We start from the raw sequence: 24572 nt of genomic DNA, 5'->3' as shown, positions 1-24572 counted from the left end.
AATATAATTCGCAAAATCGAATCCTAGTCCAAGAAAAATCCGAAAAAATCCGATCGAGATCCGAAAAAGAACCGGTTCCGGAAAAAAATCCGAAAAAAATCCGACGCCGAGAACCGGAACCGGATCCGGAACCGGTTCCGAAAAATCCGGACAAAACAATCCGGTTTTTTTTTTGTCCGAATCCGGTTTTTAATCCGGTTTGTGCATCTATAATCGGAACTATGTATTACTGCAAACGATTTAGTGAGACCATGCGTTGTGGCAATGATTTCCCGCAAAATGTTAAAGTTTACGATCAAAATCATTTGTCGCCTCAAGCATTTCTTCACTCGTTGATAACTGTTGTACATGCTCTCTTTTTCTTTTTGATTTCAAATTAAAAAATAATAATAATTTTAAATCTCCATCTCTATTTACAATAATTTAAAGTCATACTTTGAAGTTGCTTTTAGATGTCAAACAGAACACTCACATTTTTAAGAGTGAAGTTACCATCTACGGTCCTTCAATTTTCGAATGTTCCTTTAACTATACTATCCTACAGGTTAATGAGCATGGCATTCAAAAGGTTAACAATCTAATTGAAAAATAAAATGCGAACAATAAGCAATATTGAAACATAGATTATTAGATGCAGTCTATTACAACATGATTTTACCAAAAATGAGTAACCAATTGGATACTTCATGTTTATATATATATAAAAAAAAAAAAAAGACAGATTAAGACAAACTAGCACATCCCTTTCGAATATATCACTAGTACCACTAGTCTATAAACCAAAAGGATTTAACATTACGACCAAACTATAACTGTAAGATGACAAATCTAGTTTGTCACTTAATACCTACCAAAATAAGGCAATAATGCAGGAAACAAAAGGCCAAATTTAAAACCTAGAATCAATTGAATGAATTAAATGATAAAATTTCCATTTAACCCGATACTAAGACTTGATTATTATTAATGTACATGAAAAAATGGTGAAAAAACCTCAAGCTCTACACGTTTCTTAGCTGCCCTTCTGAAAGGCTTACGGTTTCTCCATAAGAGACGTTCAATACCACTTTGACGCCTGGTACTAATGTCATCGATTTCCGCTATTTTACGAGCTGTATTTGAGCTCGATTTCTCCAATTCTCTTCTCAGTTCTACTGGCCTTGGAGATGGTGTTTGAGGCTCTTCACATTCACCATTCAACCTGTCAAAACCATATTAGGTCAACAATACTAATTTTGAATATCAGAACTGATACAAAGTTCTATGTTTTTTTATTAAACCATTGTTGGCTATGTACATTTTATGTTATTACACTTGCCTTTGATGTTGAATTGAGGATGAAGTGCATTTATGTTCATCTGGTGTATCAACCTCACAAGCAGGGCAGATATAAGTTTTTGGTGCTGAAGATAACTCAATACAATCAAAATGATACCATTCGTCACATATATCACATGCAATCATTGCTCTCTGATCATACGGCTTCCTACATATGCAGTAAAGCATACTACGTTCTCGTAATAACTGCACTCAACAACAAACATAACAGAATAAAAATAATGCAACAGAAAAACCAAACAAAACAAAGGATTCATGCTACAATGAAAAATCAGATTTTTCATCTTGTTACCTTAAGTTCCTTATCGAAGTGTACAGGAAAATTTTCTCCTTCTTCTATAAGTTCAAACACTTTATGCAGTTCAAGTGCACCAGAATCCGTCGAAACCTGCGGAGTAGTACACGAAGATAATATTTGTTTATATTTATTTGAAAAAAATTATATTTATTTATAAACTTTTTTGGCAAAGATTATAGTTGAAGTCCACAAACCTTTTTGGCCATCATCGCCCACTGCAAACCAGTGTGTTTTATTGTCTCAAGTGTGTGCCAGTAATAATCTTCCAGAGGAATGTTTATAGTAACACCCTGAAATTATATTATCATATAACAGATTCAGGCAAACAGCTAGTTCACGACGTAACTGTTAAAGCAGAACATTCAATTTTTTTGGACATAGTTACACGGATAGTTCCCGTGGTTAACACCATTTTGCGGATATAGTCCCTAAGCTTTTTTTATCCATTGCTAGTGCTCATGGTTTACATTTTTTATGTGGATAGTCCTCGCGCTAACGATCGTTAAAGTGTTAAATTAACTCGCATGCTTTGCACATGAGTGAGAAACTGAGAATGGTGATGATGGTAGGTGAATTATACAATTGGTATCGAATGTAGTACACAACATTTTATTTCTTAAAGAGAAGAAAAGGATATAAAGACAAAAATACCTTCAAGTGTCTAGCATGTGAATGAAGTTAACGAAAACATTAACGCGCGTTAGTCAGAAGGACTATCCACACAATAATTGTAAACCACGAGGTATCTCAATTTCTCACAGATAATGAGAAGATGACATTATAGGTATCTCAATTTCTAACAGATAAGGTAAGAGTGTGGGCAGATTAGTGTCAGGGTTTATGCAAACTAAACTCTATAATCAACAAGCATAATTGTACCTCTTTTAATAACCGCATAATTTGTTGCATTGATGGTTTTTGTGAACCGTTTAATAACTTGGAAGCACGAACTCTCCATGAGTTTCTTGCTAATGCAACCTCAAATTTGCAGTTGGTTTCACGATCATAGATCTCAGCCACCTCAGCTGCCTGAATAATAAATAATAACATATATTCTATTACACATGATTAACCAAACATCTGGTATTTAATATAGCTTGATTATAGCTAGACTAGGAAAAAAAAAAAAGATTAGATTAGCAACAGGCAGATTATTGTTACCTTTAAAGCGGTAGAGAGTTTATAGATAACCTCGCTCGTGTCTTGGCCCAGATAAGCCAACGAAAAATCTACAACTTCAATTAAGCAAGCTTTGTACTTTAGGGCTTTCTCAGTAACTTCATGTACGATAGCTATTTCCTCAATCCTGCAAAACACCAATTGATCAGAACAAATCAGTCTCAGATCTAGTAAAGAAGCTGAACATAACAAGTAAATAAAGGTGGCAATTTTGACACATTTACTTTTGAATAGGTATAATTGGGTTAAATCAAATTTGATGCCAGGAAATGGGTCAAGTGGGTTGTAAGTCGCCCAGAGTAGAATATTAATACATAAAACCCAGCTACTCTAAGAAAATGAAGTATCAATTTTGATATAAATATATAAATTAGTGATCATATTTAACTCATTAATTATATATATCAAACGAAGTCATACATTTGGTCAAAGAACGGTCAAGGTCAACCCAACCTGACCATTTCGGCACATGCCAAAAATCATGCAATCGGTGTAGATCACATGTATCACATGCTATATGAAGAACGCAATTGGACGAAAAGAAGGCACTTACTCGACACATAACTTCTCCGCATCAGATATAAGCTCCAAAAACAGATTCAACGCTGGACGTTTGGCATCAATTTTCTACAAAAAAAAAAGAAAAAAAAAATAAGATAAACTAATAAATGAATCTCAAGCAAGCAACAAGCATGTTGGACCAATCTTGACATAAAGTAATAAGTTAGAGGTTTATTTTGTGAAATTATATCTCAAATGGATTTGAGGAGGTGGAACATGTGAACGGATAACAAGTGGGCTAGCCGTCATTGTTTTCAATTTTGCTTCTTCCTTGACTTTTCTACTTTATTCTAGACTTGACTATCCTAGATGATTCTAGACTTGGTTATCCTAGATTATTCTAGACTAGACTTGATTAACTTAATGGATAAGGTTAATCAACTATAAATAGGGATGTAATAAGGAGATTGTAATAAGAGTTTTTCTATAATTGGAGAAGGATTTCCAATAAGTTCTTGTTCTTAAATTTTACTATTCTGTCTTATAATCTAGTACCAAATTTCTTCAATTGGTATCAGAGCTGAGTTACAAAAGGGATCGTGTTGTTGATCAAAAGGACTAGATCAATCACCAGATTCTAAGACAGAAAAACACGAGCGTCGATCGAAGACCAGATTCATGGGGGATATTATCAATACCTCGGATGCAATCAAGGATACCAGCCATCTTACGTTCCAGTGCCCTATCCTAACTGCGACCAATTATCCCATCTGGTCGCTTAGGATCAAAGCGATTTTTAAGGCACATGGAATCTGGGAATCAATTGAACCTGGAACTGATGTCGATCAGAAAAAGGATAATGCTGCAATCGCTTATCTGTATCAGTCTTTACCTGAAGACTTGATTCTTCAAGTTGCAGGTTGCACCCATGCGAAGGAAATCTGGGATGCAATCAAGACCCGTCACCTTGGAGTTGAACGAGTGATGGAGGCTAGGCTTCAAACTCTTAAAGCTGAATTTGAAGCAGCAAGGATGAAAGATAACGAAAAAATTGATGATTTTGCAGCAAAACTTTCTGGAATTGCCTCAAAATCAGCTGCACTTGGAACCGTCATTGAGGAAACCACGTTGGTGAGAAAAATATTAACTGCCATACCAGAAAAATTCTTAAATATGGCAGCCACTATCGAACAACTGGTTGATCTCAAAACGGTGAAATTCCAGGAAGTTGTGGGTAGGCTAAAAGCTTACGAAGAACGAACCAGTCTAAAGACTACAAATAACAGCCATGACCAACTTCTGTTGTCCTATGAAGGATGGGACTCAAGAAAGAAAAGGGAAAACAACTTTGGTCGAGGTCGAGGGAATGGCCAAGACACCCGGGGTAGGGGCCGAGGTCGTGGACAGTTTGGTGGTCGAGGAAGGGGTTCAGGCCGCGGACAAAACTTTTTTGCTGGTAGACAAATAACTGAAAACTTAACTAAAGATCGATCAAAGCTGCAGTGTTTTCGATGTGATGCATTTGGACACTTCTCATCGGATTGTCCAACACGAAAGAAAAGAGAACAAGCAAATTTGACTCAAGCTAGATCAACCGAACTACCAGTGGCTAATGATGACAGACCTGCACTATTGATGTCCGTAGCCAATCAAAGAAGCGAGAAGGAAGTAATTCATCTAAGTGAAAAGAAGGTTTTTCCAGCAAAGTATGAGTCACATGATGGTGGAGAAAACATGTGGTACTTAGATACTGGAGCAACAAACCACATGACAGGAAACAAAGGACTGTTTTCAAAACTTGATACGGATATTGGTGGTACAGTGAGATTTGGGGATAACTCGTGTGTGGATATAGAAGGAAGAGGATCTATTCTTTTAACATGTAAGAATGGTGAACAACGTTTGTTGACCGACATACTTTATATCCCATACTTAAAGACTAACATATTTAGTCTTGGGCAAGCTGAAGAAGGGGGTTGTGTAATCTTGATCAAACATGGTTTCTTATATATGTTTGAGGTAGATGGATCGCTGCTAATGAAGGTTCAAAGGTCCCCTAATCGGTTGTATAAAATTAATCTCGAGGTTGGGACACCAATCTGTTTACATGCCAAGATTGATGATCCAACATGGTTGTGGCATGCCCGTCTCGGTCATGTGAACTTTGATACAATAAAGCGGCTAGGGACCAGCAATCTAGTGGATGGAGTGCCGGTTATTGATCACCCTACACAGATGTGTGAAGCATGTTTAGCAGGAAAACATTCACGACAAAGTTTTCCTGTCCAGACGGCTTTTAGAGCCCAAAATCCACTGGAACAGGTTTATGCAGACCTGTGCGGACCCATATCGCCTGCCACCCAAGCGGGAAACAAGTACGTTATGCTGATTGTTGATGATCAGCAGGTTTATGTGGTCTTTCATGTTAAAAACCAAAGGAGAGACATTTGAGCAATTCAAGAAATTCAAGGCGATTGCTGAAAATCAATATGGAAGGAAAATAAAGGTCCTTAGAACTGATCGGGGAGGAGAATTTACATCCAACGAGTTCAATCAGTATTGTGATTATGCTGGAATCACAAGACAGTTGACTGCACCTTACACGCCACAGCTGAATGGTATCGTTGAAAGGCGAAATCGAACAGTGATGAGCACAACAAGGAGTATTCTTAAAGCAATGGATATGCCACAAAGTTTCTGGGCTGAAGCAGTACGTCACTCGGTTTATATTCTAAACAGGTTGCCCACGAAGATTCTGAAAAATCAAACACCATATGAGGCTTTAAAAGGAAGAAGACCAAATCTTGATCATTTACGGTTGTTTGGATGTGTTGGATATGTGAAAGTACCTTCAGATCAAGTAAAAAAACTTGATGACAGAAGTATTCCTATGGTTTATTTAGGAACTGAACCAGGAACTAAGGCACATCGTATGTATGATCCCGAGAAGATGAAAATAGTAATCAGTCAAGATGTGGAATTTGATGAAGCACGCAAATGGGATTGGCATTCCGGAGTAGAATACAATCAAGAACCTAATCACAAAGGAGAATTCGTGATACATATAAACCCCGGTGAAGTTTTCTCGGCTGATCAAAATTCCGAAAATGGGCCTACTGAACCAGGCAGCCCAAGTAGCTCATATAGCCCACAAAGCGGTAACTCCTCAAGTCAAGGAAGATCGACCAATGAGGAAAGCATAACCCATTCTGATGTTAGCAGTCCTGAAACAACAGTAAAACAACGAGGACCTATGCTGTCTCGTCTCCCGACAGATACAGTCAATGAGTCAGATCCATCTATGGCAGAAGAGGAGACATATGATGATACACCACCTCGAGGTTGGAAAAATCAAAGTGATATATATGATCTTCTTCTTACCGAAGGAGAACCAACAAATTTTAAGGAAGCTACAAGACATAAAGAATGGAAGCAAACTATGGAAGGTGAAATAGCTTCCATTGAAAAGAATAATACTTGGGAGTTAATGGATCTACCTCAAGGACACCGACCTATTGGACTAAAATGGGTATACAAAATTAAAAGGGATGCAAAAGGAAATGTCACACGACATAAAGCACGGCTAGTTGCCAAAGGCTACATCCAGACACATGGTGTAGACTTTGACGAGGTATTCGCACCCGTAGCTAGACTTGAGACTGTTAGACTTATTCTAGCTTTGGCAGCCCAAAGAGGGTGGGATGTTCATCACCTAGATGTTAAAACAGCATTTCTACACGGTGACCTCAAGGAAGAAGTCTTCGTATCTCAACCGGAAGGTTTTGTGATAAAGGGGAAGGAACAAAAGGTGTACAGACTGTCAAAGGCTCTCTATGGCCTGAAGCAAGCCCCACGTGCTTGGAATACAAAATTAGATGGAGTTCTAAAGGAATACGGATTTCGAAGGTGTAAGCTTGAACAAGCTGTATACACAAAAAGAACACAAGAAGGATCACTTTTGGTAGGAATTTATGTTGATGATTTGATTGTAACGGGTAATAACCTGGAGAAAATCAAACAATTCAAAAGGCAAATGGAAGATAAATTCGAGATGAGTGATTTGGGCTTACTTTCATATTATTTCGGACTCGAAGTAATACAAGACATAGATGGAATAAAAATTCATCAATCAAGATATGCTAAAAGAATCCTAGAGGAATCAGGAATGTGGGAGTGCAATTTCACCAAATATCCAATGGGACCAGGTCTGAAGTTGATGAAAGATGATGGCAGCAAATGTGTTGATGCAACTGAATACCGGAAAACAATTGGATGCCTTCGGTATTTAACTCATACACGGCCGGATCTTGCATACTCGGTGGGATATGCAAGTAGGTATATGCAAACTCCTAAAATTACTCATCTTCAAGCTGTTAAGCAAATTCTCAGGTACTTGAAAGGTACAGTAGACCTGGGTATTCATTATCGAAGGAATGGTAGCAATAACCTACTTGGATTTAGTGACAGCAGCTTCTCGGTGGACCCAGATGATGGAAAGGGTACTACTGGATTAGTGTTCTACTTTGATGATGGACCTATTGCTTGGAATTCACAAAAACAACAGTGGCCTTATCATCCTGCGAAGCAGAATTTATGGCTGCTACTGCAGCAGCTTGTCAAGCAATATGGTTAAGGGGACTCTTAGCTGAAATAACTGGAAGAAAAGAAGAACACGTCGTGATCAAAGTTGATAATAAGTCAGCAATATCATTGATGAAAAATCCGGTATTTCATGGAAGAAGTAAGCATATCGACACACGGTATCATTTCATACGAGAATGTGTTGAAATGGAGAAGATTAAAGTTGAACACATCAGTGGGGATCAGCAACGGGCTGATATTCTTACAAAAGCATTGCCGAAGTTAAATTTTGCTGAAATGAGAGAGATTCTTGGGGTTCAAAGGATTGAAGACTCAAAGAAATAAATGATTACTCAAGGTCAAGATTGGGGGGTGATTGTTGGACCAATCTTGACATAAAGTAATAAGTTAGAGGTTTATTTTGTGAAATTATATCTCAAATGGATTTGAGGAGGTGGAACATGTGAACGGATAACAAGTGGGCTAGCCGTCATTGTTTTCAATTTTGCTTCTTCCTTGACTTTTCTACTTTATTCTAGACTTGACTATCCTAGATGATTCTAGACTTGGTTATCCTAGATTATTCTAGACTAGACTTGATTAACTTAATGGATAAGGTTAATCAACTATTGGATGTAATAAGGAGATTGTAATAAGAGTTTTTCTATAATTGGAGAAGGATTTCCAATAAGTTCTTGTTCTTAAATTTTACTATTCTGTCTTATAATCTGGTACCAAATTTCTTCACATAAACAGATTCCCAACTCAACTGAATCATACATACCAGCCGAGAGATTTTGCCGCTCTCAATGATATGGCAATAAGGACATATGAGATCCGCAGAATTACTTGCACAGCCTAAACTAGGTTTTATGCACTCTATGTGGTACCTGCATGCAATCCAATACACACAAAATTAACAATTGATATTTATCAAAATAAGAAACAGACGAGCAAACATATCAATGATAAATGAAGTACAGGACAATGACAGTTTACCAATCTGTGCACACAGAACAAGTAGAGAGTTCCGGATGCTGAGAGTCATTTGAGCAAAACATGCATAAATGTCTTTCTTCACACCCATCAAGCTTGTTATAGGCGTACAAAGATCCGTCTAGAGTATTTAGTATCTGCAAAACATCAACAAATATAGCATTATCAATCAAGATTAATATGGTAAGAAGCTCATTATGATGTAAAGTTATATACTGGGAGTTAAAATATACGCATAACATTGAAAAACATTCCCTTAACATTAATACAAAAGCTAAGACAGGCTAAAGAGCATTGTACCCGGGATAGAGCGTTTATTAGCAGATAATCATCGCCACCTTTAACCCCAACAATGTCCCCGACTCTCTGTTTCCACTCTTTGACCCTTTGAACTTCATATTTGACCAAGTCCATTTCGTCGCAACTGAAAGCATCAGTGCTACCAACATCCTGCATAGATCCAGTTATATTATTATTATAATAACGCCTAAAAAAGGGCACAAATTAAATATCATGAAATTTTGCTACTCACGAAAAATTTTAACCAAAAGAAATAGAAGAGGATCAGATTCATGTCCATGTTTAATTTGTGGTCTTTTTAGACATTATAATTATCAAAATGTATAAGATTTACCATGTCCATGTTTATAGTCCACTGTCAAATTCAAGAAAGAAAAAGATTTTGTAAGACTCATCGTCACTGACGAGGCTTTTTATCTGCAAATCGAAAGCAGCCAGAAGGGAAAAAAAAACAGAAAATTATGAAGCAAATTAGTTTTAAAGAATAATTGAACAAGAATACAATAGAAAATAAAACGAATATTATCTCTAATGTAGTCGTATAAACCACCTTGCCGAGGATTGCATCTCAACCTGATAAAGAATTTCGCAGCTAGCTCCTTCCTAATTCTGGGAGTCCCAAAAAGTTGCATATTACGTTGTCTCCTAAACATACGATATTCATCTCTCAAATATCTTTCACTCCTTCGCTTGTAAGGTTTTCTGTCAAAATCATCAGGCCATTCACTACTTTTCCTCCATATCTCCGCCATTGGACTCATTCGTGGTTGATCTTTGTATAATGATTCATCTGAATATCGGTCTTTGAACTTCTCACAAAAATAATCTTCATATCATTCGAATCTCATGGATTCGCCTAAAACAAGCAACAGAGTAAAAAACTCCTCTAGAAAGAATAATCGTTATCGTTCTGGAATTTCAAGTTTCGAAGACAATCAATTGCATCACGAAATCCATGATACGATACGTGAAATCCTCATTACACTATTGTGGCAGTTACGAGGCACATGTTGTAAACGGGATTCGGGTATCATATCATGGATTTCATGAAGCAATAATTGTCTTAGAAACTTGAGAGTCCGGAACGATAACAATTATGAATCTTCAAGAAGTTTTTTTACTCTAGTAGTTATGTTAGCCGAATCAATGAGGTTCAATCGGTATGAAGATTTTTTTTTTTTTTTTTTTTTTTTGTTGTGAGAGATTCAAAAATCTATATTCAGAATCTTCACTCCATAAAGATCACACAAGATGAATTCAATGGCTGCGATATGAAGAAAGAGTATTGAATGGGCAAATGCTTATGACAGAAGACCTTACCATGAAAAGCGAAGGGTGAAAGATGTTTAAAAGATCAGTATCGTATGTTTAGAAGAAAACGTAATATGAAAGTTTTTGAGACTCCCAGAATTAGGAGGGAGCTAGCTGCAAAAAAGTTGTATCAGGTTGATAACCGTCGGCCAGATTAGGTGGTTTATACGAGTACATTAGGTTACTCTTCGTTTAATTTTATATTGTATTCGTGTTCATTTATCATTTTTTTTAACTAATTTGCTTCATAATTTTCAGTATTTATTTCAGACTGCTTTCGATTTGCAGATAAAAAGCCTCGTGGACATGATGATTGAAGACGTTGATGATATTTTCACCAACATGATCACTGATGATGTGGCTTACAAAATCTTTTTCTTGAATTTGACAGGAGAGTATAATCATGGAGATGGTAAATCTTATACTTTTTTATAATTATATATATATATGTTTTCATAATAACTGTGTGTGTGTATATATATATATATATATATATATATATATATATATTACTTGAGAGAATTATATCACCTTTAGCTGCAGTAACAAAGACCAGGATCGGCCTCCATGGCTTCTGTTAAAAAATGCTTTCACTTCGTTCACCCATGCACTGAGAATCATATTTTTAATTATGAAGACTGAAGTAATGACATAAAGATGGTATACAACTTCATTTAATTGTTGATTATATGTAACAAAATATATATGTCCGTGTAGTGGAGAATTTAGCAAGTATCCAATGATTTATTAAAGAGAATTTCAAAGCATGTTGGTGAAACTCACTTGTGTCTCTTGATAGCATCATGTAATTGAGCAACGATCAATGGGAATGATACTTTACTCGTCTGCCATTAGAAAATGTCATTAAAATAGATGAAATGAAAAAAAGGAGTGTAATGTAGAAACGTGGTCCGCGTCTTATTTACGCTTTTCGTATTGTTTATATAAAATTGAAGAGGGTATCATTTCAACCACTAATTGCATATTAAAAGTCAACACAGAAAAATACAGAAGAAAATCACACCTTAGATTTGGTCAACACTTCTTCAACATCAATTAAATCAGATCTTTTAACATTGCAAGGACAAAGAATCTCAACAGCTTGTTTAAGCCAATTAATCCCATCAACCAATGACCTCCGGAAAGGACGAGATGCATATGTAACATGATGGTTTTCTGAATCCTCCAACAACCTTTCAACTTCCTATAAAACGCGAATAACACTTATATGGTATATCACTTTAACAAGCCTTTCAGATAAAAAAAAACATATTATAGGATCAGTATAAGAACAAACTTCGAGTGTGGGAACAACAGCTCTGAAATTAAGCGCCTTGAAGCACCAACGGAAAATAGCACAAGTTTCTTGTAGTTTTGGAACCGCACGGGAGTCAAAATGTAGTTTTAACTCCGCATTCATGATAGACTCCATTTTTGTAATCTGATCTGCAATTTTGGGGACGAGATTGGAAGAAATATCATCACCAACATCAAGAATATCCAACAGTAACTCTGCGTCATTCAATGCAGAATATGCTTTATACTCCCACTGAATATGATTCTTTAAGACATTTTCAAGTAAAGACCGTTCTTCTATATACATCTTCAATGATTTTGATTCTGAAACCAACTCCTGCAATATTGAAACATAATTCGAGATGAGCGACTAAGAAACCACTCATGCATAGCATATTTATTCATATTTTAATAACCATTATAATTATAATCAGACATAGTTAAAACCTTGAGCTCGTCAACTTTAAGCGAAGAATTTGCAACCGAGTGATCAGATACCAAGTATGGTTTAGACTTGATTAGCCACGACTTTGTAACTGATAAAGCTTTCTTGACATCGTCGATCGAAGGTAAAAGTACACAAAGGTCTTCAGACATCCTGAAAAGTTTTTTGGTTAGAAGATATTAAAAGGCACATATATAGGTAGCGAATTAATCAAGTCAGATAGTGGGTTCAAATTAAAATGGGTCCTTTTCAGTATGGGTTATATAACGGACTGAGTACTAACAGCTTTTGTCCATTTCTTAAAACAAATTCTAAACACTACATCCGTTCATTATGATAAACAAAACAATATTGTTACAAAAATAATCTAGAAATTCTAATAAAATGAATAAGGAGGCTGCAACAGTTAAAACACAACATAGAAAAACCCACTCAGAATAAAATGTAACAAACCTTATGACATCCTCGAAATCAGACATCGGAACCTCACAAGTAAGAATATGTTTAGCTTTTTCTTCCAAACACACAGCTTGAACAAGTACGTCGGAAATGTTCTTGAACACCTTCTCATTTTCAATGTGGAGTCTACATGACATCAGCATACATTTACTAATCACTATAGAAATGTAACTAAATTTATGATATTCTACAAACATCAAGCCAAGAGTGCTTACTCGGTGGCCAAAGCAATTACTTGCTGAAGAGGCTCCAAAGGCATTTTACTACTGAGCACCTGTGGAAGTGTAAATTGAAAAAGCTTATATAAAGCGGGTCAATCTTTGAATCTTGGTTAAAAACTATCACACTGCAACGTCTTTCAGCTTTGTAAAATGCATCAAATTCAACTTATAATAGTGCAGAAGAATATACTGAATTTAAAGATGGTAACAGTGGTATTTTGGAAAGAATGGCCACGTTGAGACAGTGTCACCAGAATATAATATAATATAATATAATATAATATAATATAATATAATAAATTAAAATGGCATGCACGAAGTTTACCTTCCAAGCTTCCACCCTGCAAGAAGCCTTTTTTATCTCCAAATCAACAAGAAGCAGCTCATCAACTACAATAAAAAAAATATGAAGCGAACAAAATGATTAAGTGAACATGAACTCAGAAATGTAAACAAACATAACACGCATTTATAATATGATTGATATTAAACGAATGTAGATTGGCATGATGCATACCTTGAACCTTCAATAGTGATCCGTTTCTCTCAAGGCTTCTTAACTCATCGATAACACTATCGGGGTCCTCCCGCTCATGAACGTCATTCACAATGTTATTAAAACATGAAATCCAGTCAGATGCATCTCTCTGATATTGCCTCAGAAGTTTTAACTCCGGAACATTAACAGTAAAACCATCATATTCTTGGATTAGCACTTCAAGGTTCTGCACATCATATGCATCATGTTACATAAAATAGTACAACATACCATCTCAAACTTCTACTACATAAATAATTACATAACCAACCTTTAGCGTTATTGAACCTCTCAGCATCTCAGCACATCGAGATTGACATAATTCAACTCGAGTTACAAAATCTAGAAGGACTGGGACTTCAGGAACTTGAAGTTGAAGTTCAACGATCTGATCAGAAGACATAAACATAAAACAATGAATTCCTGTATTCTAATATATAGAGAAAATATACCAAAAGGTGGAAGAATTTCATCATAGTCACCTTCGATTTCAAGTTATTGACAGTATCAACCTCGATCGCACAAGGAGATTTCTCTGAGATGCAATTTCTTACAGTTTGTAGCCAGAGCTAAAGCGGAAAAAAAAAATAGAAAGAAAATATCAGAAAGTGATGAAAAGATCTTAAAGTGTCATAAGATGAGATAATAAAATTAAATCACCTTTACAGCTGATAGCTTGGTTAATAACTCCTCGCTTTCTTTTACATATATAGCTGAGTCACAAGATTTAGAGTACAAAGTTTCCAAATCAGCAACCTGACAATTTAACAGCATGCGATTAAAACAATAGATAGCATCATCAACAAAAAGGATCACTCAATTTTAAAGATTTCATACCGAAACACTGGAGGATGTTGATAGAACAGAACAGATTTCTTGAGTAAGCTCTCTGGCTTCTTCTTCATAATCCTATGATAGAAAAACACACTTTTATTAAGTGACTCAATAAACATTTAATGAAAATGGTATAAAACAAAAAATATTGACCTTTAACTTCAGATGTCCAGGTTCATTACAAGGTACAGGGCTGACATTAAGCAACGTTATCACATCTTCCATCTTTACTCTTTCCATCTCACAGTTATTGTGTGATGCCCACGATTCAATTTTTGAAAGGCAATCTCTTACGCCTTCTGCCCAATTCTGAGCTTCAGCCAAATTTTTGCCCAGTTCTCGTACCTATTTTCAATTCCATTATAATATAAATAAATGCGGGCTGATTAACCATTAACCAAATATATAAAAATGGAAAAATCTATGATCAGAATATAGTCTTACTGGATCCATTTCCGAACCAGCCCACAGAAACTGTTCAGCTTCTTTTAAAGCAATAGCATAAGCATCTTTTGAATATGGCATCTGAAGAATTTTACAAGACCTCAGGAGCCATTCTTCAGCAAGTAGTGTGATTGTAACAGGACTACCTTTAACCTATATATATTACAAATATAAACATCGTTAATAGGAATATAATTCTACCAATATTGATACATATAAGAAACTAATATATATAATGATAAGAGGATAACTCATTATCTTAATAATGTGTAAGACAGAAAATAGTGGTTGGATTTATAACCTTCTTTGATAAAGAGGATAACTCGCTGGAACAAGTCAACTGCTTTCTCTTGTTTCTCTTCTCGATCATGTCATCTGAACTATGTGTCTCCATCATCATGATCAAATCATTTAGTTCTGCAAGTGTGTGTCGATAAAGAAAACGGCGCTTGCGAGGCTTGCATTCGCACAGGTTTTCCCAATGCTGCATGTGTAATGGAATTAGTTAGCAGACACAGGAAAATTTAGGGCATCCCACAAATAAATATAATATTAATGAGTCAATTTTTATTACATAGAAATTAGGTTAGACTATCTCAGTAGAAAACTCAAATTACCTCTAGACAAACAAAAGCAGAAGGCCTGCAGGTGCAACCAACAGCTGATAGATACAAGAACTGCTGACATATAACACATGCTGCATCCTACAAAATTTATTGTCACACAATTTTCATCAAAAAAATATTTACCAGTACATTGGATGCTTCATAACATGACAAAAACTGCCAAATGACTCCATTTACCTCTTCAACACCAACAGAATTTGGCTGCTTTCGAGGAGCCATAGGTGAAGAACGGATAACGCCATTCTTCCAAAGTCGTTCTCTCCAACTCTTTTCTTTATTGTACACCCGAAGCAACTCATCCTTTAAGTAGGGTAGCGCATTGGAGTCTAGATGATCATTCTGCAATATGAAGGCATTATCAAAGTACATAACAGGTATAGTCACGTGATCTTGTAGTGAAGTAGCTATTTAAACAAACATAAAAGAAAAAGAAAAAATAACATCTGTATGACCCATGCAACGAACTGCTGACCTTTGCTACCACACAAAGGAGTTCTTCATGAGACAAAACAGCAGGTTTGCGATAATGCTGATAAAGCTCAGCTCCAAAACCACCGTAAGGTAACCAATCAGCTGGTGCAAAGTTGACAGCTTCTGCACAATTAAGGCCTGACAAAACCAAGAGGTGATCAATGAAACAATAAGATTGATAGAAATCTATTTTCGAGTAGATATAGACTCACCAAAGTTGAAACCTCCATGATAAGATCTAGGGAAGGTAATCACAATATTCCCAGGTTCCTGGAAGAAGCATAAAAAAGGAAAGTTAGCTCGCCATAATCAACAGGTTAACGCTATGGTGTAAGACCAAGTGGATGATAACTTATAACCAAAATCCACACATAGTAATAATGAAAACAACATGTGGCCAAAACATAATAGTGTAGCATCTCTAAGATCACTCACGTCATTTTACTTTCTTCCAAGACAAAATAAGGAGCTATGATCACATTTCCGGAAGATATTATAACAATACTTGAAAGAGACATTCACATGGAATAGATAAGTACTTATTCACTGAACACACCTGCAATACACTGTAAACTGGGACATTGTTTTCTTGCAAGACAGATGGATTCAGCATAGTGACCAGCTGAAAGAGCAAGTCAGGTTGAGCATCAAACAAATCAGGAAGGCTGTTCCGCATCACCTGCGATATCACATCAGTCCATAAGGTCAAAAATACTCTTTTGACTTGGACAAAACTTCTATGTCAAGTAAAATTCATGGTCAAGCTAAATAATAAAATATTATTTATATTTACAATTAACTACAAGTAAATGTACCTTCTCGAAAGCACTGGCTTCACTACCAGGGATGCTGTACCAACATTTGGGCTCTCCCCTAGAAGTATATTAAAAGAACATATTAAGTCATGGTCAAATATAAAGATAACATGAAGTTGATCAAAGATTTTAAGTGCAGTAATGATCTTCGGCAGCACATTATGTGGGAACTGACCTTGATATAGTTCTTTTATCTAGTTCTTCCCAAAATAGCATGTTTGTACTTACATTTTTTATTTCAGTCTTTTAGGTGTTTATCTTTTACCCGCATACAAAAAGATTGAAGGTGGCACCGTGGCAGGTCTTGTTTATGTAAACGAGTCACATTATCATAATCACAATAACCACATTCATAAAATAGTAAATCTAGAGCTAAATTAGCCTAACCCTTTTTCCAATATTCAAAACCAAACATGGTTGAGAGCTTAACGTACTTGACTCTTTGACAGTTTATACTGATATCTTGTAGCTTCACTTTCTTTTAGGCCATCTGAACGCTTATATAAAATTAGTCAACTGTATTGCTACTCTTTCTAAATAAGTTCCTTTCAACTTGTTTTTTTTTACCTAACGTGCCTACGACTTGTTTCTGAACTTAGATGCTCATAAACTAGTTATGTCATATTCATATTGGTAGCCTAAAGACTCATTACTTAAGCAACGGTTCAACTTAGAAGGTAGCAAATTTACAAAACTGTCAACCAATTACAGTAGTTCAGATACATTAATCTTATGTCGGGGTGAAAGTGTTGGAACTAAGTATCCAATCTTGAGGCTTAAGTATGCTGATTCATTCTAAAAATATCACATGCATTGAGTAAACAAAAAAGTAAAGTAGTAACAGATTCTAAGACCAATCAATTACATACCAGTGGTGATAATTCATTGAGTAGAAACAATGATCTTCAAAGTGCCAGCAAAAGGATGAAAATAGCATCCCAATGTAAAGCCACGGCACCATAACACCGGCAATGTTATGATGAACAGCCTGAAGCATTGACCCTTGTAACTTGGGCAAATTGTTAAGATTCCATGGGCTCGCACAATATTCATTCCATCTATCAACATCTATAGATGATGGTCTTTGATCATCTACACGAGGAAAACCACTACCATAAACAGAAGTATCCAAATCACTACCATAAATAACTTCAACTTCACCAACAGATCCTTCCACTATTTCCCAAAACTTCTTTTCCAATTGTGCCCTTGAAGCCGAAGTTGAACCAAACCATTTCTTCTTAGCTCGATCAGCTACACGCCTAAAAGCTTCCAATGACAACTGTTTACCAGGCACAAAACCAAAACTATCCTTCTCAGAGTTAAAACACTCTGAACAATACCAATTACCAGGCGGTATTCGTTTTAAAGGTGGCGATAAACAATAAATATGCCACCCTTTATTACACCTATCACACAAAAGCATGACCTCAGCATGCAACCCGCTTCTGCATTGTTCACATATTTGATCATATACTTCATTCTCCATTTTAACTTTCTCACCCGATTCACTAACTCGACTTCTCTTACAACTTTGTTGTCCACTTTTTTTCTCATTATCCAATCCTCTTTTACAACTCTTCTCTTTAATCCTATCCAACTTACTATAATAACTTTCATAATCATACAGATGCTCTCTATATAACTGGCACAAAACGTACTTCGAACAATTAGAAATCTTCCCACCTGACCTCACGAAACGAAAAACCTCCCCCCACTTCTTTTCCTTCTCAACATTATCATAACCTCCATACCGTTTCACACCATTAAACAACTTACATAAATCCAACTCCTTCCCTTCAAAAATCACCTTCTTCGCAGCCTTTTTCCCACAATGTTCCTCCAAAAACCTATTATACTCCAACTCAAATGTCTTCGAGTTACAAGCCGGAGGCCTTGCTTGCAACTGATGTATCGCCTGTGTTTTCGTCGGAAACGTAAAAGTATCCAAATCTAGGGCAAAAGGCGGTTTCCAATTCGGTGGAGGAACAATTTTACAAATTCCATACGTTTCGGCTTCCGGTCTGATTTTATAAATATAACCTAACGGATCCTTAAATTCATCTTCTGTAGGGTGATAAACAGGTGCAGGTGGTATAGTTAATGATGAATTTGATGTTAATACAATTGAACCTTGCCCTAAAACCCTCTTTTCTGCAGCCCTAGGTCTACTTTTCCCCATTTGTAATCAATCCTCAAACATTACAAAATTCAATAACCTAATAATTAATTCATTACATAATAACAGTAATTAACAACATATAACCGCATCATCAATCAATATCAATATATAGTATATAGCATATTATTTAATAGCAATAAAAAGAATGAACTCACCTTTGGTTTGTGGAACAGTATACACGCTTTGTGTATGTATATATGAATATATGAATATTGAATTATAATGAGTTTAAGTGAGTGATAATTAGTTTGTACTTCTGGTTGAGTTTAAGTTTCTTTTCAGAAAAAGAAAAACGGTGTCGTGATCGGCAGTTTGCTTGTTGGGTTTAGGTTTGCGGTAAACTGAGTCTTTTAGTATTGGACTTAAAAATTGAGTTATTTACGAAACAGCCATTGGGTGCCTTTGTTTTCATTGCATCCGGGGGGCGGTGGCCTTTTTATGGTATCGGAGTATCCGACTATCCGTCGTCTTTTTCGTTTTTTATGTATTTTATTTTTTTCCCAAAATGTTTAAATAAGAAAAAGTTAAATGGTTAGTCCCCGAATTTATATTAAAAGCTCTTGTTTAGTCCTTGATAGTTTTTATCTATGTCAATAATGCTTTATTATAAAACTTGCTAACCATGGGTAAAGATTCGGGGACTTGGGTAAATGTGATGACCCGTTCAAATTCATTTGGACGAATACATCATTCATTGATTTCATAGTGAGGTTTTGACCTCTATATGATACGTTTTGTAAACATTGCATTCTTTTGAAAAGGCACACCATAAGTGAATATCTAATTCCAAGGTCTTTGACATCTGATGATTTCTACATATAGACAATCACCGTAAATAATAGTTTACAATACTACATCCGTTGACAATGCAGTCAAAATAAGATACATGGTGATGATTTTGTGAATGCAAAGTTTTCTCGAATAAAGCATGTATGACTCCATGCACATAGCTTGTATATCGTATAAGCAAACAGCGGAAGGCTTCTATGAACTGGAGAATAAACATGCTTAAAAGTGTCAACACAAAGGTTGGTGAGTTCATAGTTTTAATATTGCGCATAATGTGTATATAAAGGTGGATCACAATATTTCAGTTATTTCATCCAGAAACGTTTATCAAAATATTCTACAAGATTGAGCACCCTGGTAACTAAACTTTAACGTCTATATAATAAATACCCTTATTTTAACATACATGCAACCAACATGTACAATACACGCAATCCAACGTGTATTAACCTCAAATAGCATACGTCTGTTTTATAGTTCAGGCTAGGGTTTCTATACCTGGAACAGATGGGGATGTCAAGCCCTATGGATCCATATACAACTATTCGCGCCCACCAGTTCTTATAACCGGCAGCTACTAGTTACCAAAGCTAAGGGATTTTCGGTTCAAACTCAATGTAGAATTTAGTATGTACTTGTGTCCTTTGCGTTTAAAATAAAGTGCATGTATTCTCTGCCCAAAAATATAGATTGCAAAAGCAATTAAAAAGGGATCTATAAACTCACCTTAGCAGTATAAACTCACCTTAGCAGCACATAAGGTCATTCACCGAAATGTGACCGAAACTCGGAATGCAAATTAACCGTAGATCTCAACCTAGAGAACATATGTTGGTCAATACATGTCTAATAAGCTAGGTCAGGTCATAGTGTATCACAATCCTAATGCTCGAGACCGACATGCAAAATGCTCGAGACCGACATGCAAAAGTTAACAAAAGTCATCTCAAAAGTCAACCTGACCCAATATGATCTTTAAATCTATACATATTTATTATATTAACATAGTATCAGTCTTGATAATTGAACGAATTTATAGTTTATCAAACTCAAAATATTATTTAATTCATGAACTATATTATATTTGAATTACCATGGCGATCGAAAATATTTTATTATTATACTTGTAAAATCAGATTATAGTGTTTATAAAGCTTTAAAACATGAAAAGACAGTCAACTTTGACAATTGTTTACCAAAACGAGACGTGCCTTATATAGAAATTTATTTACTCACTTAGTAATATTTAAAAATCCAATTTATCAATCTTATAAACAAGTTGTTTAAATATCAAATGTAGATTCAAAAGCAATTTCAATTAATGTTAATCATAATTCAGTTGACCATATCTTCTAATCCGTTCATCGAAATCACGCGATTTCTAAATGAAAAGTTAATAAATTTTTGCCAGCTTTCCAAAAATGTAGTGACCCATTAAAACTGAATATATGCGTGGCCCATCAAAACATGCTGTAACAAGATATTATTTTTCATTACAAAAACAAGTGGGAGTTACTTGTTTCATAGTTTCGGCCACAAAAAAAGGAACTATCATGCAAACAACACTATCATTTGTTTATTTAACAAATGGGTTTTGGGTAGGAAAAGCAAAGAAAAAAATGGCGGTTTGATCATAATCTCACTAACAGAAGTATCGAGCAACAATTTTTCTTTTGAGTGGTCTTGGGTTTGGTTAAAATCAGAAAGAGAAGATTACTCGGCATTCAATAGTGATGGTTGTTGGCTGTCATGGTAATGGTGGTGATGTAATGGTGAGCACGGTGGTTAATGGTTGTTAACGAACAGTAAATAGAAGCAGGAATGAGTAACGGTGACTTTGGTGGTGTTGTGGTGTCAAGGTGTCAATGGTGAAGTGGTTTGGGCTGAAAACATAGAAAACGAGCAGCAGTTTTAAGGTGTTCATATAGTAGGGTTTCGTTCTCGGTTAGTAGTAAACGAAGTAGAAACAAAGGACAACAGTAGTAGCTTATTAATTGTTGATGATGGTTGTTGAAATGGTGAATTGTGGTAAGAAAAAGGTTGAAGATGGGTGGTGGAATGGTGGTTCGGAGAAGAAGCACGAAAGAAGTGGGTTTTCGTTTTAAGGTAATCTCGAATAGAGGAGAGCTAGTGCAGCCGACACAAGGTGGTGTTCAAGAGTAGCCACAGTAACTTGCAAGTTGTAAGTGGGTTCGTTACTGGAGTTGCCAATAAACACGATAGATTATTTGGTTGGGTTATGGGTTTTGGTTGATTTGGTTTTCGACAGGCCGGAAAACAATAATAAGGATCGAGCAAAAGTTTTATGGGTTGTGTGATGTTTTCAAACATAAGTAGTAGTAACTCAAGTGGTGATGATTAAATGGATATGAATTCAAGAGATATAAAGGTGGTGGGTAAACTGGAAATGAGTTGATCGAGTATATGTGTATATACATAAGAGGTGTGTCACCTACCTATAAAAATATGGTACATGTATATGTATGTTACATATATGTAGATAGATTAGGTAGTAAATTTAATATAGTAATAATAATTAGTTATAAATTGATCACAAGATAAGAAAGGTGATTGTAGGTCTCTTTGGTTGGGTCGATGAGACAAAGAAAGAAGAATAAAGAAAATGCAAATGGATTTTCAAGATATATGTACATATGGTTTGAATTATCAAAACAATCAATCAAGTACAGTAAATATATAATATATATAAGAAAGATATAAGATGCAGTTGAAATGAAATCAAAAAGGAACAGTAACTTAGAGAGTGTTTTGATGAATGTGATATCATGCATGTATGTGTATGGATTATATATATAATTTTATGCATATAATTCGTCTAGTTGAGTCAAAGAAGTAACAGAAGTAGTTTTGTAATTGTTATTCAACAAGATGGGATGGTGGGGTAGTAAAATTGACAAAAAGCAAGTTGATTGTAATAATTTGCAATATGCATTGCATGTATCGGATATCCATATAAATAAATAATAAATATAAACGTAAATATAATAATATTACTACATTAAATAATTTAATAATAAGAAACGTGGGAATCAAATGTATAGCTGGCAATTCTTTAAATTCTTATACCGACAGTTTTCCACTGAATGCTAAATCTCGCTCTGTTGTTAATCAGTGTTGAATAAAAGTATATGGAAAAATTCTCATATTTTTAAATTAAATATATTTATTTATTTTAGTCATTATGATATAAAGACTGGAAATTATTAATTAAAAATTAACTCAACTGTCCGCGCTTGATTCTGGGTAAAATTTAAAAAATGTTAAAATTTAATAATTAAATCCTAAATACATTTTTAGTAAGCCTAAAATTTATAGAACTCATTTTTGGATCACCGTTTATTTTAAAATCACATAAGTTCGTTTTTAACTTGATTAATAACTATCAAGAGACAAACGAGTGCTACTAGCGTTTATTAAATAAATTCTAAATCATATATATATATATATATATATATATATATATATATATATATATATATATATATATATATATATATATATATATATATATATATATTATAGTAAAATCATATATTATTTTTATTTACACAAATGAATTAAATTCCATAAGTTTCTCTTTCATATATATATATATATATATATATATATATATATATATATATATATATATATTATATATATGTATATTTAAATATATATGTATTTATTTACAGATAGTGGTTCGTGAATCGTCGGAAATAGTCGAGGGTAATTGCATACATGATAATAGTTCAAAAATTTTGAGACTCAAGATTACAGACTCTGCTTATCGTGTCGGAAACATATAAAGATTAAGTTTAAATTTGGTCGGAAATTTCCGGGTCATCACATTACCTACCCGTTAAAGAAATTTCGTCCCGAAATTTGATTGGGATGGTCATGGCTGACAATAAGTATGTTTTCATGACACATACGAGCTAGAAATTAGGGTTTATCATCAGTGAGTAATATGGATAAAGCAATTTGATTTCGTGAAGAGTACGAGTGAAGCTATCACAAGAGAGTGAAATGAATAAATGCATGTTCGTCTCAACTGGTGACGTAGTCACGGTGGATTTTCGGAATTCAAGGGATTTAGAGAAAATCTTCGTAATAAGATTTGATTTTTCGGTAATTAAGGAAATTAGGATCTTCTTTGGTTAAATGCGATGATCTGTTTTGATTGCTCTTGTCTGAGATTTTACTATAAATCCACCCTCTTCATTTTCTTTATATTTTAGAGTTCCATCCTTTTGTTTTCCTTTCACAACTTTAAGTTAAACGAATAATGGTCCAGAATTCGTAGATATGAAGTTTCGAATGAATATGACTAATGTTCTAAGAGAGAGATTGTAATAGCACGATCTGACTTGCCAAATTACCAGAATTCAAGAGAAAAGATAGAACTATCAAGAAGATATGTTCTTGATATGTTTATAAATTAGATAAAATGTAAGAGTCGTATAACATGGCACATGATGACGTTATGGTCTATTAATCATCACGTTTCATTAGAAACTCAGCATGACTTATTGTAATATAATCACGTTGATCAAGTGTCATTATATTATACTAACTCATGCTTCAGTTCCCAACACTTCTTCAAAACATTCATCCTTTAAAATTCGAATTTTTCAGAATTTAGAAACTAAAATAGTTTCCTTCATGATGTAATACATATAGCGCGAAGAGATAAATAATTTCAGATAAGAATAGTTATGAAAATATCTTCAAAAATATAGAGGATATTTATAATGAAAGATACGATGATATCTAAAATTTCTAATATCGATGGATGATGATGAAGATTTGTTCGTAAGGTTTAGAGTCAGGAGTAAGGTATTTGATAATGACTTCAGCAGACACTGAATTATTTAGATTCTTTGAAGGCAGGTTTAGTCTTTGTGATTTGTCCACAGCCTCCTTCATGATTTGCTCAATCCGTGTT

General features: G+C 34.9%; 1 protein-coding gene across 1 annotated transcript; it reads right to left on the bottom strand.

Annotated features, from left to right (window-relative positions):
• Positions 1-702: 702 nt before the first annotated feature.
• LOC139847122 (lysine-specific demethylase JMJ17) lies at positions 703-19115 on the bottom strand. Its single transcript, XM_071836732.1, has 34 exons — positions 18991-19115; positions 17523-18872; positions 16654-16711; positions 16395-16517; positions 16051-16108; positions 15840-15976; positions 15545-15706; positions 15359-15445; positions 15043-15225; positions 14742-14894; positions 14451-14642; positions 14301-14372; positions 14124-14219; positions 13946-14032; positions 13735-13851; positions 13443-13650; positions 13251-13315; positions 12920-12978; positions 12699-12830; positions 12248-12398; positions 11802-12137; positions 11529-11708; positions 11288-11349; positions 11036-11114; positions 9194-9343; positions 8897-9030; positions 8682-8787; positions 3369-3442; positions 2798-2942; positions 2516-2665; positions 1831-1926; positions 1631-1726; positions 1319-1524; positions 703-1201 (listed from the first exon to the last, which is right to left on the bottom strand). Exons 2-34 carry the CDS (start codon positions 18833-18835, stop codon positions 964-966), a joined length of 5505 nt encoding a protein of 1834 aa, XP_071692833.1. The 5' UTR covers positions 18836-18872; positions 18991-19115; the 3' UTR covers positions 703-963.
• Positions 19116-24572: the final 5457 nt, after the last annotated feature.

This window comes from Rutidosis leptorrhynchoides, chromosome 5, assembly GCF_046630445.1.
Source record: "Rutidosis leptorrhynchoides isolate AG116_Rl617_1_P2 chromosome 5, CSIRO_AGI_Rlap_v1, whole genome shotgun sequence".
NCBI classification, from domain to species: domain Eukaryota; kingdom Viridiplantae; phylum Streptophyta; class Magnoliopsida; order Asterales; family Asteraceae; genus Rutidosis; species Rutidosis leptorrhynchoides.
The sequence above is the reverse complement of the archived record's forward strand: the minus strand, read 5'-3'. Positions and strand labels throughout refer to the sequence as shown.